Genomic DNA, 20,123 nt, shown 5'->3' with positions numbered 1-20,123 from the left:
AATTTAATCTACCCATCTTCTTTTAGGTCTTCAACATGGCCGCTTTGTGCCCAGTGTATCCATTTGATAGTTTCTGTCGTCCACCTTTTGTCAGCTCTTCGGGCAACGTGGCCAGCCCATTTCCATCTATGGCTTTTTATTTTTTGAATGAGCTCGGTAACTTGCGTCTGCTTATTTTCAACATTTGGCGTTCCATGTTCCTTTGGGTTACACAGAGCCTTTGTATAAATTTGGCATTCGTCGTCCAAGTTTCACTACCGTAAGTGAGGACTGGTAAAATACATTGATCGAAAGCTTTTCTTTTCGAGCAAATGGTAAGATTGTTCTTGAATATAACCCTTCCATAAGCCTGCCAGGCAAGCTTTATGCAGCGTTCAACTTCAGTGCTTGTATTTCCATCCATTGTCAGAAGTTGGCCTCAATAGATGTAGTTGTCGACGGCATCTAGGACATAGTCGTCAATTCTGACATCTTTTTGTGGACAGTAACGATTGAATATGACCTTCGTTTTGTTTTTGTTCATTTGTAGACGTGAACGAAGGCTTTCTAAAGGGACTTTTGTGGACGAGTTACATTTGTGAGGACAGCTATTAATTGATCGAGGCGATCATTTATGCCGCCTATTGCCCTCACGATCGCTTCGTGACTCCAGGACATGCACTAAAAAAAAGAGTCCTTTGAATTTACTCCATTTGAACATGTACATCGGTTGCACATGATTAAAATGTGTTTAAATTGACATAATTGACCCATCTTCCCCTAACAAAAAAAACGATTTTTTTTTGTCAGTGTGTGTGTCCTCTCCTATGTATTCAAATATGTTTTTGATATCCTCTTTGATATGCTGATGTGCTTCTATTTGAATTCAACATATTTATTACAAATACCACACATCCATCATTTAGATTTATGAACCTTTTCTCACAGGGCTGAGTGTAGCTTACTGTATGAACACATTTGTTTAGAGGAGCGTGTGCGCGCTGTTCCGAGCCCACAGCATCGACAGCCGCACACGCGCTGTCCCATTCGCTCCTCCTTCGCGTGTTGTTAACAACGGAGGACAGCGTGCCAAAGAGGATTTTCTTGCGTGCCTCCACTTCATTGAGCAACGTCACATTCAGAATTTTTTTCTTTCTTTTTTCATTACCTTTCTCATTTTCCTTTTTTTCTGATCATGCAGAGATGGGCATCTCAGGTGCAGGGTTCATTTAAATATGATTTGCATATTCAAATATGGGCGTGGACAGGGAGGAGTCGGCTACTCCGACATGTGCGCTCATTTCCACGTTGATTGGAATGTACGAAGGAAATGTGCATGGATTCATGAGTACGCAGAGTTTCATACATCGGAATATTTTTGTGCGTACGACGTTTTCTGGATTTGAGCGTACGCCATGTTTTAGGAGGAAATCCACGCAAGTCTTTGTACATGAGGCTTTGTAAAGCACTTTGGGCACTGTGATGGTTAAGATAAAGCACTATACTATACTATAAGTGCAGTCCATTGACCATTTACCCCCTACGTGGCGGCCATGTTGAGAAAGTCGATGTTGCCTTGAAGGTAATGCATGGACATTGACATTTTTTCTCAACAGATTTTCACAAGGTGGACATTTTTGTCAATGCAATTTTCTAAAAACAAAAATGAAGAAAATGGTCCCCCAGAACAGGACCGGTGTTGCGATATCTCATAGATTTTTCTTAACAGATTTTTTTTCAGTCAGGGGTAATGACAGCGAAATATGCAGTTTTCGGAGACTTTTATTTTGAAATACAATATCAGATCTTCATCAAACCTCTTTTAGTGGAGTCCATGGTGGTCTGCCACACAGATCTGGACATGTCTTGCGATACCAATGCGATTATGTCGGGGTGGCTTTGGCTCAGTAGGCAGAGCAGGTTCGAATCCCTGCTACGACTGTCCGCGTGTCGAAGTGTCCTCGGGCAAGACACTGAACCCTGATTTGTTTCCAGTGGGCCTGGCAGCGCATCGCGTGGCAGCAGTCGCCCATTGGTTCATGAATGGGTGTGTGAATGGGAGGCCTTGTAAAACGCTTTGGGCACTGTGACGATGATTTATTTTTCATAAGATTTCAAATAAACTACATCTTGAATGCATCTCAAGATTCAAATGAACCTTGCTGGTTGCATTCCTTCACCGAAGAGCACTGACGTCCGTATTATTGGGAGGCTTTTATTTTGAAGGTGGCTTTCTCCGCGAGTTGGCGACCGATACGGTAGTAATGCCTAGTATGAAGCAAATTAGGGGCGGCTGGCTTGACCGCAGTAAATTACCGAGGCGTCCGGTAAGCATGGATGATCTCAGGCACGTCTGGCTCCTGTTTGTGGCGGAGAAAAGTCTCTCGACGCTGCAGGAGGGCAAAGGGAGCGTTATGATGACCCTCAACAGACTGTTCACATTTGGAAAAATGTCCAGTATTTCCATCAGAGTGGGAAAGTTGTCCCGATCCGTTTTCCTTCTGATGTGCTGAGTGAACTGTTTCGCCCATCAAAAGGTGTAGAGTCATCAATGGGTGTAGAATCATCTAATGATACAGCTCTGGGTCGGAGCTGTATCATTAGTTGAAGAGCTCGCATGACTTTCCTCCCGGGATGGCGACGACGACGTGTTTCCCTCATTTCCCGAGTCAATAAACGTCTCGTGACCGACCGATCACGTGGAACATTTTTGTGTAGGCTATATCAAATTCTAGTTCAAATATCTCTTTTTTCATGAATCTCACCGGGTGGGCAGTCTGTCAATCTGGGTCCAGGCCCGCCCATAGCTCCGCCCCTGATGTATGTATGTATGTATGTATGTATGTATTTATGTATTTATTTTTCCTAAATGGAGTCAAATCAAATTGTAAAACTTCACTGGTGGAAGAGCTTCTTGCCAGTAAAACAATTTCACTGGCGGAAACAAGCTTCCTGCTGAGTCCTAAAAACAATTTTGTTTTCCACTCGCCGGAATGGGCTTTCGTATTCTTCTCATATTAATTTCTTATATCAAAAAAACAAAGAAACAAAAAACACCCACCCACACACAAAGATAAACATTTTACGATTTGTCCCATCCCTCGTCGTATTTACTGGTGGGTCCTGCTGTAAATGTTCAATAGATGGCACCATGACGCTCTAAACTCGTCGCGCAGAGTGCCGAAGAAGAAGGAAAAAAAGGAACCATTTCCGGACCGTAAATGTTTACAACTAGCAGTAGAGTTGAGAGTCTTGCAAATCTTCGTGAATCCGATGCTAGGTTTCTACAGCTGATATTAGCCAAGGTAAGATTTGCTACGAGACGCAGACGTCAATGTTGCGCAAGACAAACGTAGTCATCGTGGCATAATGAGGCTAACCAGCGAATGGTAGAACTCGTGAACGTACAATTGTTGGTTAGTAACTATCGCAGGTCAGTGGCCAAATGGAACCGTCAGTTATTTACTAAAATGTTACCGAAATTGATGACCTTTATGTGAATACATTTCTCGTACAATACAACGTCAACGCGGCTGTTGTAAAACAATACGAACGCACGCTTTAACAAGCTGAACACACTCTTCCACAGTTCTGTGACTATAGACAATAACATAAAAACAAGATACGTTTACATTAACGGTGCCCAAAAATTCTTCGACATATAGACTTGTGAAATGAAATAAAGTAGTGCAAACTGAATGATCTTTTTTTAATATCTCGAATCATGTTGCATTTTGTATTAGCAGGGACATCCGAGAGCCATCGTCTACCGTAGCCACTGAAAGACGAGTAAGAAACCATGAAGAGGAAAGGTAGATGCTCAAGGTCATCTGAGACATCACCATCGCAAAAGAGCGGGAGGCTCTGTGAAGGGAAGAGACCGTGTGGAAGTCAAAGGAAAACTCAGAGAAACATCCATGTGGCTGCAGCAACATCTGACCTGTATCGTGGAGATGCCGCAACAGATGCTACCTCCACTTTGGCTGACAAGCATTCAGATGGCAAGTCAAAATCCTCCAGTGAGTGGCTAATTGTTTTTTCTTTGGAAAACATTTTTTTATTCATTCAATGTCATTTCCCAACTTACAAACCACAAAATGTTTTTTTTTTTTTTTTTTTGAGATTTTACTGATTTGACCAACACAAAGCAGCAAAAAATTGTCAAGGGGAACGGAAATAATAGTTTTCAAAATTTTAAGCCAAGAAAAATCTGACAAATGTGACGAGTCGGCCATTACGCCTGCAGGAGTGGTGTGGGGATCGACACTGTCTGAAATGTCGATTCCACTGGTACCAGATGTTAAGATCAACTCTCAAATTAAAATATCGATACTTTTGATACTTAAGTCATTTGAGGTACTGTATTTGTAATATAGTATCAGAAAGCGTTGGTATTGATTTGCAGATGCACACAAGAAGCAGAGCGGCACAATCTCTGCGCAAGTTAACACATTGGTTGTTTATTGACAGGTAGCACCAAAATCTATTAGTGGCAGCCAAAACTGATTTGGGGTGTCCCACCACAGACAAATTTATATCTGGGGAAACACTGGTATTCTTCGATCCAAATAACAGGTGTCAAACTCAAGGCCCGGGGGTCAGATACACCCCGCCACATTTTTTTATGTGGCCCATGAAAGAAAATTGTGTCACATTCCATGATTCTTGCTAAAATATGTACCATACTGTTGAACTACTGAAAAAGCATTTTTTATTACCCCAAAGGTAACTTGAACAGTAGCTGCAAAAACTATTATCCTTGACTTCTGATTTAAAAACTAGTTATCCATTAATTTGTTGCGTATATGTAATAGTACAATAAGCCAATTGCTACAAGAAACGTCTGACCTCTGTACTGGTCAAGAAGGGGTTCTCCACCAAGAGCCAAGTGATGTTTTGATATGGGATCAAATACTTAATTACCTCAATGAATTGCAAAATAATTTGAATCTTTTGTTTTATGTGATATTATTTTTGATATTCTGTCCCTGTTGAAATACACCTACCATTAAAATTGACAGTGGGTAAACTTACAAAATCATTGTAATTATTTCCTCCGATTTAGGACAATGTTATTATCCAATTTTTCACTATCATTTGCTGATTGGTGTTATATTTCATCCCAATAGAATTATCCACTGCCATCTGCAGGCTGTGCCATGGAAAGTTTTCTCCACGGAGTGTGCTACATGCCTTCAACAAATGGCCTCACGATTTTCCTGATCTTATTAATGAGGAAGCATATGCTGCTGCCAAGTCACCCTCTTTATTCCACATCGACTTCCAGCGACTGGTTGGAGTACAGTTGGACCCTGACTCTCGATTATCAGAATTTGTTTGCAAGAAATGTCACAGCAAGTTCTATAAGTGCCACAATATTCTGGTTAGGTTTCTGCAGATGGTTAATCTCCTGCCTGTTGGGAAAGACAATTCTAAAATCAGGTGAGACCTCAAAAGGATTACATACAATATTTGGTGTCAAAATCTTTAATTTTCTGTCATTACTTTGATGAGTGCATTTTTATTGTAAAGGTACAAATATTTTTTATATATTTTTTTTCCAGGCACAAGCCAATGTTTTCAGACTCTTTAATAAACGATGGGTCTACAAGTAAGAACAAACATCACCTGTATGTCCTTATTGTTAGAACCTCACAGTTGCTTTGACAAGTTATTACAATCTGAGATATTTTTGTTGTTGTATTTTCTTTTTCTTCCAGCTTCACCATCCTTTTCTTTAGACACTGCCTCCCTTCACAATCTTGTGTCATGGGCTCACCATCACGGAGAGGCCTGCAAATCTTGCCCTGACCTGAATCAGATGCTTGAGGGGCAGTGCTGGAGCTCAGTCAAAGCAGTGTGGTGTTGTGTTGATGGGCACAGCTACACTATGAACACACAGGGCACCACCTCTGTCAGGTTTGGATATTTGCTCAACCCAGGAGAGAGTGGAAATGGGGCCAGAGAGATTTCACTGGAGGTGGCCTGTGAGGAAAGAAGCACAGTGGGGACGCCAGGCTGTCAGGCTCAGCAGAGTCCACCAGCAGTCACTCCACTGGTTCAAAGCTCAACGCTGACGGACTGGACCTGCAACACTAAAGGTGCATTTGTTATCCAAATCACCATTCCAAGTTTCTCTTTTACAAAATTTAACATTTCCACTTTTTAAGAAATGTATTAACCATTCTAAAACATTTTTATTAATTTGGGTCAAGTAGTAATGGAGAATACCAGAGCTTTTGTTAGTTTGCCTTTATACACCACCACAATGTCTTTAAAGTAAAACAAGATGTGATTGAAGTGTAGACTTAAATTAAAACAGTTTCACAAATATAAAGGTACTACATTTAAAAATTATAGATATTTTTTAGCAATAAAGCCACATTTTCAGGGTCTCAAGAGTATTTGCATAATTGTCAAGAGTATTTGCATAATTGCCATAGTTGTAAACATAAGCAAACTGCTTAATATTTAGTTAGTTGAAAATCATTTGCAATCGAGTGCTTTAAGTCTGGAGCCCATTAACAACATCACAGTGTTTGTTGGTCTATCTAGCTTTATACTGGGTGGGGCAGAAAGGGCAGATGTTTTTGGAAAAACACAAAATAATAAATGGTAGCTGCACATTTTTTTTAATTGACATCTTGTTTGTATTGAAATAGCATTTGACACAATCAAGTGTGGGAAAACAACATCCATCATGTGGTGTCTGTTTTCATTGATGCAAGTTGGCTCCCACTTTCTCCAACCTTGCTTAGTTGATTTGGAGTGACTTCCACGCAAATAGCTTCCTTCAACTCGTCCAGTGTACGGGGACTATGCGCATACACACGTGCCTTGAGGTGTCGGCACGAAAAATAATCACATACGGACAAATCGGGGGACTGAGGGGGCCAAGGAGTCTCAGCAAACCTGGAAATGAGGTGGTCACATAAAGAGGACGAAGAACAGCCATTGATGCTCTGGCTGTGTGGTCCGTCACCGCATCCTGCTGAAACCACACACGATGGATATGCATATGGCTTTGTCAGTTCAGGCATGAAGAAGTTATCATCTTAATGATTTTCCTCCGCAGGGTGTCCGGGCTGTCCCTTAGAGATAGCTTGAGAAGCTCGGTCATCCGGGAGGATCTCAGAGTAGAGCCGCTGCTCCTCCACATTGAGAGGAGCCAGATGGCTGGGGCATCTGATTCGGACGCCTCCCCGGTGAAGTGTTCCGAGCACGTCCCACCGTGAGGAGACCCCGGGGACGACCCAGGACACGCTGGAGAGACTACATCCTTCGGCTGGCCTGGGAAATCCTCGGGATCCCCCCCGGAAGAGCTGGATGAAGTGACTGGGGAGAGGGAAGTCTGGCCTTCCCTGCTAAAGCTACTGCCCCCGTGACCCGACCTCGGATAAGCGGTAGAAAATGGATGGACATCTATTAGTCTGGAAAGGGTTACAAAAGCCATTTCTAAAGCTTTAGGATTCCAGTGAAGCAGATCCTCACATAGAGAAAAACATGGAACATAGGTGAACCTTCCCAGGAGTGGCCGGCCTACAAAGATTACCCCAAGAGAACAACAATGACTCATCCAGGAGGCCACAATGGAACTTGGGACAACTTCTAAAGAACTGCAGGCCTCCCTTGCTTCAGTTAAGGTCAGTGTTCATGACACAACAATAAGGAAGAGACTGGGGACAAAATGGCATCCTTGGCAGAGTTGCAAGGCAAAAAAACACTGCTGACCAAAAAAAAAAACAGGCTCATTTACTTTTGCAAAAAAAACAAAAAACAAAAAGAAAACATCTGGATGATTCCCAAGACTCTTTTGGGAGAATATTATATGGACTGATGAGTTGAAAGTTGAGCTTTTTGGAAGGTGTGTCTCTCATTACATCTGATGTAAATGTAGCACAGCATTTCAGAAAAATACATCATACCAACAGTCAAACATGGTGTTGGTAGTGTGATCGCCCTGGGCTGCTTTCTCCTTCAGGACCTGGACAACTTGCTGTGTTTGATGGAACCATGAATTCTGCTCTTTAACAGAAAATCCTGAAGGAGAGTGTTCAGCCATCAGTTTGTGACCTTAAGCTGAAGCGCGCGTGGGTTCTGCAGCAGGATAACGATCCAAAACACACAAGCAAGTCAACTTCTGAATGGCTTAAAAAAACAAAATTAAGGTTTTCGAATGGCCTTGTCAAAGTCCGGACTTGAATCCGATTGGAATGCCCTCCATTTTGCTGAATTCAAAAAATTCTGCAAGTAAGAGTTGGCCAAAATATCTCCACAGAGATGTGAAAGACTTGCCAGTTAAATTAAATAACATTAAAGTGGGGAAACTATGCAAAAATATAAGAATTTGAGAAGGGGGCCAATACTTTTTCATGGCACTGTATGTAAACTTCTCAATTTGAAGAAAGTAATGAAGAAAAAAAAATCCGACTCTCATCATTCTGGCATTCAGCAAATATAAATCATTTTGGAAATCCTAATTTACCTAAAAGAGGAAAAGTATAGTCTGAATTCATGTCAGACTGAGGAAAAAAAGTGGATGTCTCTCTTAATATAGTGTATTTAAACTTCTGGTTTCAACTGTACATATAAAAACTAATGCTGAAGAACACAGATTAACCTTGACTACAATGATCAAAAGTCGGAACCTCCACTTTTTCTTCATAACTCTGAATCTTCCCATTGTATCTTCACTGAATCAGTTTGCATTCCCTGAGTTTATTGTGACTTTGTCCCTAGAGTTTGCAGACTCAGAAGTGGCAATTTCTCCTGTTCGGGAGCAGCAAGAGGACAAGCTGACTAATACTGATCTATCTGACAGGTGTGTTACAGTTTACTTGTATCACTGTTTATATTTAGAACATTAACAGAATTGCACCACCAATCTACTCATATACGTACTACTTGTACACAGTGCTCAGCATAAATCAGTGTACCTTTTAGAAAAAAACAAACCTTGACTTTCCCTTTAAAATCTCGATTCTCTGTGGCATACTGTGCTAGAAAGTACTCCCACAAATGTGGGCAATTGATTGTAAATGAGATTTGATGAGAAGGTTAATTTTTATATCAAATTAATTTAAAGGAGAAAAATTGGCTAATTTAACCATGATAGTGCTTCCACGGAGTCCGGCGACGGACCCGTCAAATAATTCCCAGGCACTCATTGCGATAACAAACGTAAAAAAGCCTTTTATTTTTCAGGGCTCAGCCTAGTATGTCATGATCTACACTGTAGATCTCAGTGCAGCGTTTGATACTGTAGATTCTACAGTATCAAACGTCCCACTGTAAGACAAGAGTTACTCAAGTTTTGCTACTTCATCTACCCAGAGGTTCTCAATGGAATTCACTCAAATGACCAGACAGCGTTCCTTTTCTTCCTTTTATTTGTGTGCAGTTTCAGGACATCTCAACAAGCCATAAGGTGAAAAACCGGCTGCCTCTCTGGTGTTTGTAGATGGATTTGTTTTACATGGGTTTCAGTATTCAGACAATGAGCGAAGCATCTTTCTGCTGCTTGATTTTAATTAGTTACACCTGTGACATGCGCCGTCTTTTAGAGTTCAGGCAGCATCTGTGGTGAGAGGGGTTGGACTCGCTTCCACTCTGGAGTTGCCCACGGTGAGAGGCGCCGAGCAGGTGTGTGACTGTGGTTTGTGCCTATGCACCAAACAGCAGTTCAGAGTACCCGCCCTTTTTGAGTCCTTGGCGAGGGTGCTGAAGAGCGCTCCCGCTGGGGACTCCATCGTTCTGCTGGGGGAATTCAATGCTCATGTGGGCAATGACAGTGAGACCACGAAGGGCGTGATGGGGAGGAAGGGCCTTCCCCGATCAGAACCCGAGCGGTGTTCTGTTATTGGACTTATGTGGTCATCACGGATTGTCCATAACGAACACCATGTTCAAGGATAAGAATGTCCACACGTGCACTTGGCACCAGGACACCCTAGGTCGCAGTTCGATGATCGACTTGTGGCCGCATGTCTTGGACACTCGGGTGAAGAGAGGGGCGGAGCTGTCAACTGATCACCACCTGGTGGTGAGTTGGCTCCGATGGTGGGGGAAGATGCCGGTCCGACGTGGCAGGCCCAAACGTATTGTGAGGTTCTGCTGGGAATGTCTGGCTCATGTTCCGGGGGACATCGAGTCCGAGTGGACCATGTGTGTCGGTGCCTGTCGTGGCGGCAATCCCCGAACCCGTTGGCTTATTCTCACTAGGGTCGCGGGCGTGCTGGAGCCTATCCCAAGCTATCTTCGGGCGAGAGGCAGGGTACCCCCTGAACTGGTCCCCAGCCAATCGGAGGGCACATAAACACACCACCAAACCAAGAGATTGAAGCTGGGTGTTGTGGTATGCAGTCTTAAGAAATCATAATGTGCGTGCACGTGTGTCTCTTACCTGTCCTTTTGTGTCCGAAGTGATCTCAGACGATGAGTTTGACACAAGTAGAAAATGCTTTTCAACCGATGAGATGTTTGAGCCCATACTAGGACAAAAAGTTAGGATTATTCAGCAAAGATTGTTCCTGCACATAGAATCTCAGGAACTAAATCCACTTCTTCTTCACAGAGCAACTGGACCCAACGAACAACAACAAATTACAAATACCTCAGGAGATCCTAAAGTTAAAAGGAAACCTGGACCTAAACCTGGCTGGAAGAACAAGTTCAAACCTAAAGGGTAAAACATCTCAACTGCTTAAGTACATGATCTCTCTTTCTCTTTCTCTTTCTCTCTCTCTCTCTCTCTCTCTCTATATGTGTGTGTATATATATATATATATGTGTGTATATATATATGTGTATATATATATATATATATGTATATATATATGTGTGTGTATATATATATATATATATATATATATATATATATATATATATATACATACACACACATATGTATATATATATATATATGTGTATATGTATATATGTGTATATATATATATAAGACTTAAGACTCATGTCCACCATTAATCAGCAACCCACTTGATACTGCCACACGACTCAGACTGTAAACCCACAAGTTCTTCATTGAAATAATTTTGAAAAAGTTCCACTGCATGTTTTGCATGTTCTATATGTATATAGAAGATTTCGGGATTTCAGCATCTACGGTCCATAATATCATCAAAAGGTTCAGAGAATCTGGAGAAATCACTGTATATAAGCGGCAAGTCCGAAAACCGACATTGAATGCCCGTGACCTTCGATCCCTCAGGCAGCACTGCATCAAAAACCGACATACATGTGTAAAGGATATCACCACATGGGCTCAGGAACACTTCAGAAAACCAATGTCAGTAAATACAGTTTGGCGCCCCTGCTTATTTCAGCAAGACAATGCCAAACCACATTCTGCACGTTACAACAGCGTGGCTTCGTAGTAAAGGAGTGCGGGTACTAGACTGGCCCGCCTGCAGTCCAGACCTGTCTCCCATTGAAAATGCGTGGCGCATTATGAAGCGTAAAATACGACAACGGAGACCCCGGACTGTTGAACAGCTGCAGCTGTACATCGAGCAAGAATGGGAAAGAATTCCACCTACAAAGCTTCAACAATTAGTGTCCTCAGTTCCCAAACGTTTATTGAATGTTAAAAGAAAAGGTGATGTAACACAGTGGTAAACATGACCCTGTCCCATCTTTTTTGGAATGTGTTGCAGCCATAAAATTATAAGTTCATGATTATTTGCTAAAAACAATCAAGTTTATCAGTTTGAACAATAAATATCTTGTCTTTGTGTTTTTATTTATGTTTAACACAACGTCCCAACTTCTTTGGAATTGGGGTTGTAGTTTAGCGTTTTGTTGCAAACTAGGTATCTTTTGTCTCCGCTTTGATGCGCCGGGTGCTGGTAATTCACTTATCGTCGGCGTGCAACAGCAGATGTCTTTGGCTTGCTTTTGATGAACGTCTTAGCGTCTGTATGTATGTGAAGTTGAGTCTCGCCACTCCGTGGTTGTCTAGCTCGGCGGGAAGAGCGGCGGTCGCCAGAAACTGGGGCCCCGGGTGTCATCTTTACTTGGCCGTGTGTCCGCTACAGATAGTGTCCGCTGTACGTAGTCTTTTCCCAATATGGATTGGTGTTTAAAAGCAAAAATACACACAAACAACAACAAAACCGAGTGTGCTATGACGAGACGCCATTATACGCCGGGTGAAGCAGCGTCACTGGCATGGGGAATGATCGATACTGACATCATTGTCAAATGTCAATGGCCCTAATACCAGAAAATCCATGCATCCATTTTCTGAGCCGCTTATCATCGCAATGGTCGCGGGAGTGCTGGAGCCAATCCCAGCTATCATTGGGCAGGAGGCGGGGTACACCCTGAACTGGTTGCCAGCCAATCGCAGGGCACATATAAACGAACAACCATTCGCACTCACATTCACACCTACGGGCAATTTAGAGTCTTCAATGAACCTACCATGCATGTTTTTGGGATGTGGGAGGAAACCGGAGAGCCCGGAGAAAAGCCACGCAGGCAAAGGGAGAACATGCAAACTCCACACAGGCGGGGCCGGGGATTTAATCCCGGTCCTCAGAACTGTGAGGCAGACGCTCTAACCAGTCGTCCACCTTGCCGCCATACCAGAAAATAAAATCTCAAAATTAAATAATAATTTTAATAGTTTGAAGTCATTTGAGGGACTGTATTTTCAGTATCGTATCAGAAAGAAAATTGGTGGTATGGATTATTAGCAGACACACAAAAAGAGCACACCGAGGCACAATTTATGCGCAACTAAAGCCAAAATCAGTGGCTGAAATTTATTTGTGGCCGTCCACCACAAATAAATGTAAATGTTTGAAACGCTGATCTTTGTTGAGCCAATAAACATTGCATTGTCAAAGAGAGCAAGACATTTTAAACACTTAAGATTTGTCCATAATTTGTATAAAGACCCACGTGGGGACTGACCAATAGTATAGTTTTGTGAAAAATTATGAAATTGACCAAATTTCAACAAAAGGGGGTTTCAGCTCAATCCCAACCACTGTGGACCACTGGTGTGATGGCAAACAGGTTTGTTACAATGCTATTGATTCAAACTGAAACAATCTTTTTGTGTTCTGTATGCAGGGAGGAGCTGCCCAACATCTACAAGTGTCTGTATCAAGGCTGCACTGCTGTCTATAGAGCTCCTGATGGTTTAAAGGTCAGACCTGTAGCTAGTTCCAGCTGTCTTTCACTGAACTGTCATTCTATACCCATGCTCAAAACGATAAAGTGAGTACATGATCATCGTTTAACCACAAATCAGTCACTTTCCAATTAGGAAGTAATAATGATTGTGAATTTATTTTACCAGCTGCTACTCAATGGAACAGATGACAAGGAGAGACAATTGGCAAGGAATGATTTTGATGATGGTAGTTACAGACCATTTCTCTCTCCTCATCCTTTCTCGCTTCCATGTACACTTTTTGTGTGGGGAACAACAGAAGGAACACTTCCTGAGCTCTAAATAATTGCCTTCCAGTCCTGCATACCTCTTATGTGCAGGTTAATGCACAGTCAGAAAAAAATCTATGATGGTGGCATGAGGGCATAATCCAATCCATGAGCCAATTTCAGTGCAACCTCAGTTTATAAGTGAACTTGTTCATGAACAAATCTGTTTACAAACATTCCTTGGGTTCATGAAGTAGGCTTCAATTCGCAACCAGTGGAATGCTCAGTTGTGCTTTCTCTCGCACAGTGTAGCTTTAGATTCGCTCTGTGCATCATGTATTTCACACACAGGCACTATCTTTTTTGCTTTATAGGAAATAGCAAGTAATGGCTGAACATGAAAATGGTGTTTCTGATTTCACTACGCAGTTTTTCATTCGTGAAATATACTATCTCACCACTCCCCGCTGCCGGGGCTGTGGTGCGGTGCAGGCAGGTCATCCGGCCAAGGTCAGGCAGCTCAGTGGGAAGCTCCCGCTCGGTGCCTCAAGGTCCGTGCTCATGGTCACATACATTGGCTCTGTACTTATCTTTTTTTTTTTTTTTTTGGGAACAAAGAGGCAATAAAGGATTTCTTTTTGACTAAACAAATAAGGTAAACATACAGTCGGGTCCATAAATATTGGGACATTGACACAGTGCTCATCTTTTTGGCTCTAAACACCACCGCAATGGATTTGAAATGAAAAGAAAAAGACTCCGGTTTAATATGAGGGTATTTACTGTACATCCCAATCAGGTGAACAGTGTAGGAATTACAACAGTTTGTATATGTACCTCCCACTTTTCAAGAGCTGTTCCATGGCCAGGTGTGTGTTAGTCCCTCATTTTCCTATTAACATGGAGCAGCACAAACAACAGTCAGGACCCGTCCCCCCACCCGAAGGCGGAGGGAGGCTACCCTCTCGTCCACCGGGGTGAACCCCAACGTACAGGCGCCGAACCGTGGGGCAATAAGTATACCCACACCTGCTCGGCGTCTCTCACCATGGGCAACTCCAGAGTGGAAGAGAGTCCAACCCTCCTCGAGAGGACTGGTACCAGAGCCCAAGGTGTGTGTGGAGGCGAGTCCGACTATATTTAGTTGGAACTTCTCAACCTCACACACCAGCTCGGGCTCTTTCACTGCCAGAGAGGTAACATTCCACGTCCCGAGAGCCAGCTTCTGTAGCCACCGCCCAGCTCACACTACACCCAACCCCTATGGCCCCTCCCATGAGCCCATGGGAAGGGGGGACCCACGTTACCCTTTCGGGCTGTGCCCCATGGGTGCAGGCCACCAGGTGCTCGCCTTCAAGCCCCACCTCCAGGCCTGGCTCCAGAGGGGGGCCCTCTTGACGCACGTCCGGGCAAGGGAAAACCAAGTCCATCATTTGTCGTCATCATAAGGGGTCTTTGAGCCGTGCTTTGTCTGGTCCCTCACCTAGGACCTGTTTGTCATGGGTGACCCTGCCAGGGGCATAAAGTCCCAGACAACGTAGCTCCTAGGATCATTGGGACACACAAACCCCTCCACCACGATGGGGTGCTGGAGAGGAGGGTCCATCTCAGAATTCAGGAAAATCTCAGATTCAGGAGGAGCAGTGTGTTTTTTTTTTCCTGGCCGTGGAACAGTGGACTAGCTCTACACCCTCAGCAGGGTCCTTGAGGGTGCATGGGAGTTTCCCCAACCAGTCTACATGTGTTTTGCGGACTTGGAGAAGGCGTTTGACCGTGTCCCTCGGTGAGTCCTGTGGGGGGTGCTTCGGGAGTATGGGGTACCGAACCCTCTAGTACGGGCTGTTCGGTCCCTGTACAACCGGAGTCAGAGTTTGTTCCGCATATCCGGCAGTAAGTCGGACTCGTTCCCGCTGAGGGTTGGACTCCGCCAAGGGTGCCCTTTGTCACCGATTCTGTTCATAACTTTTATGGACAGAATTTCAAGGCGCAGCCGAGGCGTAGAGGGGTCCGGTTTGGTGGCCTTACATCTCTGCTTTTTGCAGATGATGTGGTTCTGTTGGCTTCATCAAGCCGTGATCTCCAACTCTCACTGGAGCAGTTCGCAGCTGAGTGTGAAGCGGCTGGGATGAGAATCAGCACCTCCAAATCTGAGACCAGGGTCCTCGGTCAGAAAAGGGTGGCGTGCCTTCTCCAGGTCGCGGATGAGATCCTGCCCCAAGTGGAGGAGTTCAAGTATCTTGGGGTCTTGTTCACAAGTGAGGGAATAACAGAACGGGAGATCGACAGGCGGATCGGTGCACCGTCTGCAGTGATGCGGACTTTGTATCGGTCCATTCTGTTAAAGAAGGAGCTAAGCTGAAAGGCGAGGCTCTCAATTTACTGGTCGATCTACGTTCCTACCCTCACCTATGGTCACGAGCTGTGGGTCATGACCAAAAGAACAAGATCCCGGATGCAAGTGGCCCAAATGATTTTACTCCGCAGGCTGTCCGGGCTCTCCCTTAGAGATAGGGTGAGAAGCTCGGTCATTCGGGAGGATCTCAGAGTAGAGCCGCTGCTCCTCCACATCGAGAGGAGGCCTCCCTGGTGAGGTGTTCCGGGCATGTCCCACCGGGAGGGGACCCCAGGGACGGACCAAGGACATGCTGGAGAGACTATGTTTTTCGGCTGGCCTGGGAACGCCTCGGGATCACCCCGGAAGAGTTGGATGAAGTGGCTGAGGAGAGGGAAGTCTCGGTGTCCCTGCTAAAGCTACTGCCCCCGCGACCCAACCTCGGATAAACGGTAGAAAATGGATGGATGGATGGATGGATACACTGCAAAGACAAGATATTTAATGTTCAGTGATAAACTTTATTTATTTTTTTAGCAAATAATCATTAACTTAGAATTTTATGGCTGGAACACGTTCCGGAAAAGCAGGCACCGGACAGGTGGCAAAAAAGACTGAGAAAGTTGAGGAATGCTCATTAAACACCCGTTTGGAACATCCCACAGGTGAACAGGCTAATTGGGAACAGGTGGGTGCCATGATTGGGTATAAAAGGAGCTTCCCTGAATTGCTCAGTCATTCACAAGCAAAGATGGGGCGAGGTTCACCTCTTTGTGAACAAGTGCGTGAGAAAATAGTCAAACAGTTTAAGGAAAATTTTCCTCAACGTACAATTGTAAGGAATTTAGGGATTTCATCATCTACGGTCCATAATATCTTCAAAAGCTTCAGAGAATCTGGAGAAATCACTGCATGTAAGCGCCAAGGCGGAAAACCAACATTGAATGCCCGTGACCTTCGATCCCTCAGGCGGCACTGTATCAAAAACCGACTTCAATGTGTAAAGGATCTCACCACAGGAACACTTCAGAAAACCAATGTCAGTAATTACAGTTCGGCGCTACATCCGTAAGTGCTACTTGAAACTCTACTATGCAAAGGAAAACCCATTTATGAACAACACCCAGAAACGCCGCCGGCTTCTCTGGGCCCGAGCTCATCTAAGATGGACTGATGCAAAGTGGAAAAGTGTTCTGTGGTCCGACGAGTGCACATTTCAAATTGTTTTTGGAAATTGTGGACGTCGTGTCCTCTGGGCCAAAGAGGAAAAGAACCATCCGGACTGAAGCTGTACACCAAGCAAGAATGGGAAAGAATTCCATCGACAAAGCTTCAACAATTAGTGTCCTCAGTTCCCAGACGTTTATTGAATATTGTTAAAAGAAAAGGTGATGTAACACAGTGGTAAACATGACCCTGCCCCAGCTTTTTTGGAACGTGTTGCAGCCATAAAATTATAAATTAATGATTATTTGCAAAAAACAATAAAGTTTATCAGTTTGAACATCAAATATCTTGTCTTTGCAGTGTATTCAATTAAATATACGTTGAACATGATTTGCAAATCATTGCATTCTGTTTTTCTTTATGTTTAACTTAATGTCCCAAGTTGATTGGAATTGGGCTTGTACAAACGCTTGTAATTCCAACAGTTTACCTGATTTGGATGTAAATGCCCTCAAATTAAAGCTCAAAATCTGCACTTAAAGCACATCTTGTGTGTTTAATTTCAAATCCATTGTGGTGGTGTTTAGACCCAAGAAGATGGTAATTGTGTTGATGTCCCAATATTTATTGACCTGACTATACCTTGGTTCTGGGGCTGGAACAGAGCTGTTCTATTTACATTTATTTTAATTGGAAAAAACTGCTTTGGTTCAAACATTTTAGTCGCCAAACAGTCTCTCAGAATGAATTAAGTTTGTGAACTGAGGCTCCACTGTTTTAGTTATCCATTAATCGTGTGACATTATATTGCTCTCAACAGCTGTCTTTCAACTGAAATTGTTCTTTAATTGAGATCTGAGATGATGTGATTTACAGACAAAAGAAATAGAGGTGTCTTGATTTGGGCCTATTGATGCAACACAATCAAAATACACAAGCACACCTCTGCCACATGTACTACAAACACTTCACTGTGCATCTGTCTCTGTGCATCTGACAGTTTTGGGATTGTATCTTACGCTCTTTGTTTTCACCCTGGCACTGTCTTCCAGAAGCATATAAAAGAACATCATGAAGAGGTAAGAGAGCGACCCTGTCCCCATCCTGGATGCAACAAGGTCTTTACCATTGACCGTTACTTGCAGCGACATGTCAAGCTGATCCACACAGGTATGTTTGGTTTCATCAGTCAAAGCTTGGGTCTACCTTCAAACGTCTGTACAGTAGTTCACAGCAAGCTTAACATAATTCATTAAAAATGTTATTTCTTTGGGAGGCATGGCAGATGACTGCTTAACACATCTGCCTCATAGTTCTGAGGTTTGGCGTTCAAATCCGGGCTACGGTCTTCTTGTGTGGAATCTTCACGTTCTCCCTGTGCTTGCTTGATTTTTCTCCAGGTACTCTACCTTTCCCCCACATTCCATAAAACATGCATGTAAGGTTCACTGAAGAGTCTAAAGTTATCCTGAGGTGTTAATGCCAGTGTAAATGCTTGTTTGTCTAGATGTGCCCTGTGATTGCCTATTGACCAGTCCGTGGTGTATCAAAGTCTCATCAACTTCAGCTGGGCTACGCTCACAACCCATGATGAATGTTATTTCTTTGGTCAAAAAATTCACATTTAAGCTCTCTGTTTTCGCTCAAAACTGCCCAATGAAGTCCCTTACTAAAAAAACAAACAACAAAAAAAACAAAAACAGCGGCCAAGAGATGTTCAAACCAAGCAATCATATACCATTTCACTCGCTCACATGAAGACAACAGCTATAGCACCCCTAAATTATGTTCGATTGCTAACTGAATATGATAAAAGATTCAGTCATTTATTTCACAGTTATTGATTAAAATGGTACAACCACGGCGCTGTGATGGCAGATGTTCGCCAGCAGTGCACATCCAAGTCTGCCTGTGTCACACAACGCCACCATACACCACGCAGAAAGGCCTTTGTCACGTCATCCATTGGAATTATTTTCTGGAGACATTTGTGATGCAATCAAGACAACTGTGCTGACAAAACATGTTAATACATGCGGAAATTAATCTGCAAGCATTTACCTCGTTGCATTATGTGGCTGTCTTCTTTCTTAAAAGGGCCATTTCAAAGATCGATTTTTTTATTATAATTTTTTTTTTTTTAAAACGAGCCGACTAAAATTTTTCACTAGCACTATTTTCACCCGTTATTGTCTAAAAATAAAGGAAAAAAAACATTCACTATCGGCAATAATTAGACCGCAGTAATTCAATGAGGAAATATCATAGCCTCCTGCACCTGTGAGCAGGCCAAAATCTGTCTGAAAAACAAATATTTCATCAGAAAAAGGCAAAAAATACAAATCCCAATTCCAATGAAGTTGGGATGTTGTGCAAAACAACATTGTGTATATAAAAACAATACGATTTGCAAATCTTTTTCAACCTACAGGGGCTGAAATAAGTATTGACCACGTCACCATTTTTCTCACTAAATATATTTCCAAAGGTGCTATTGTAGGTTGCTCATTTTCACCAGATGTTGGGAACAACCCAATCCATACATCGAAAGAAAGTTGAACAAATAAAATCAGAAATGATGTCGTGTGTAATAATGTGGAAAGACACAGGGAAAAAGTATTGAACACATGAAGAAAGGGACATGCAAAAAGGCATAGAAAGCCAAGGCAACACCTAAAATCTATCAATAATCAAACAGCAATCCAGCCCCTTGTCAGTGCAAATGAATAGCAGCTGGTTCAGTCCTAATTGATTGCCTATATAAAGGTCTCATTGCCAAGGTGTGAGTCAAGACACATCTCATGATAGGTAAGAGCAAACAGCTGTCTCAAGACCATCACAAAGTAATGTAGTGTTCCAAAACATAACGATGGCATTGTTTACAGGCGCATAACTAAGCTTCTGAATGTTCCAGTGAGCACGGTTGGGGCCATAATATGTAAATGGAAAGACAATCATACCACCATATATTTGCCTCGATCAGGTGTTCCTCGCAAGATTTGTGACATATGAGAGCAAAGAATAATCAGAAGAGTTGTCCAAGAGCCAAGGACCACCTGTGGGGAGCTTCAAAAAGACCTGCAATTACCAGGTACTGTTGTCACAAGGAAAACAGTGAGTCATGTACTCCAGCACCATAGACTGTGTGCATGTTCATCACGCAAGACCCCATTGCTGAAAATAAAAGCATGTCAAAGCTCATTTAAAGTTTCCTCAACAACATTTGGACAAGCCA

At 43.1% G+C, this 20,123-nt stretch overlaps 1 protein-coding gene across 7 annotated transcripts in view; it reads left to right on the top strand.

The window, feature by feature from the left end:
* The window catches only part of znf276 (zinc finger protein 276), a 44,554-nt gene that overhangs the window by 4,738 nt on the left and 19,693 nt on the right, over positions 1-20,123 (top strand). For 2 of the 7 annotated variants that reach the window (XR_009768540.1, XM_061676518.1), the window contains exons 1-9: positions 3,134-3,284; positions 3,723-3,998; positions 5,109-5,421; positions 5,544-5,590; positions 5,700-6,080; positions 8,719-8,800; positions 10,553-10,663; positions 13,078-13,153; positions 17,941-18,058. Coding sequence is in view for 6 of the 7 variants with exons in the window: in XM_061676518.1 (XP_061532502.1) it covers positions 3,779-3,998; positions 5,109-5,421; positions 5,544-5,590; positions 5,700-6,080; positions 8,719-8,800; positions 10,553-10,663; positions 13,078-13,153; positions 17,941-18,058 (1,348 nt within the window). In the remaining variant the exon portion in view is untranslated. Of the gene's footprint in view, positions 1-3,132; positions 3,285-3,330; positions 3,413-3,722; positions 3,999-5,108; positions 5,422-5,543; positions 5,591-5,699; positions 6,081-8,718; positions 8,801-10,552; positions 10,664-13,077; positions 13,154-17,940; positions 18,059-20,123 lie in introns of those variants that run through there. The other 5 variants (XM_061676523.1, XM_061676519.1, XM_061676521.1 and 2 more) reach the window with 5 other exon arrangements.

The sequence above is a fragment of the Phycodurus eques genome, chromosome 5 (genome assembly GCF_024500275.1).
Source record: "Phycodurus eques isolate BA_2022a chromosome 5, UOR_Pequ_1.1, whole genome shotgun sequence".
Classification (NCBI taxonomy): Eukaryota; Metazoa; Chordata; class Actinopteri; order Syngnathiformes; family Syngnathidae; genus Phycodurus; species Phycodurus eques.
Note: the sequence above shows the minus strand (reverse complement) of the source record. Positions and strands in the feature narration are given on the sequence as shown.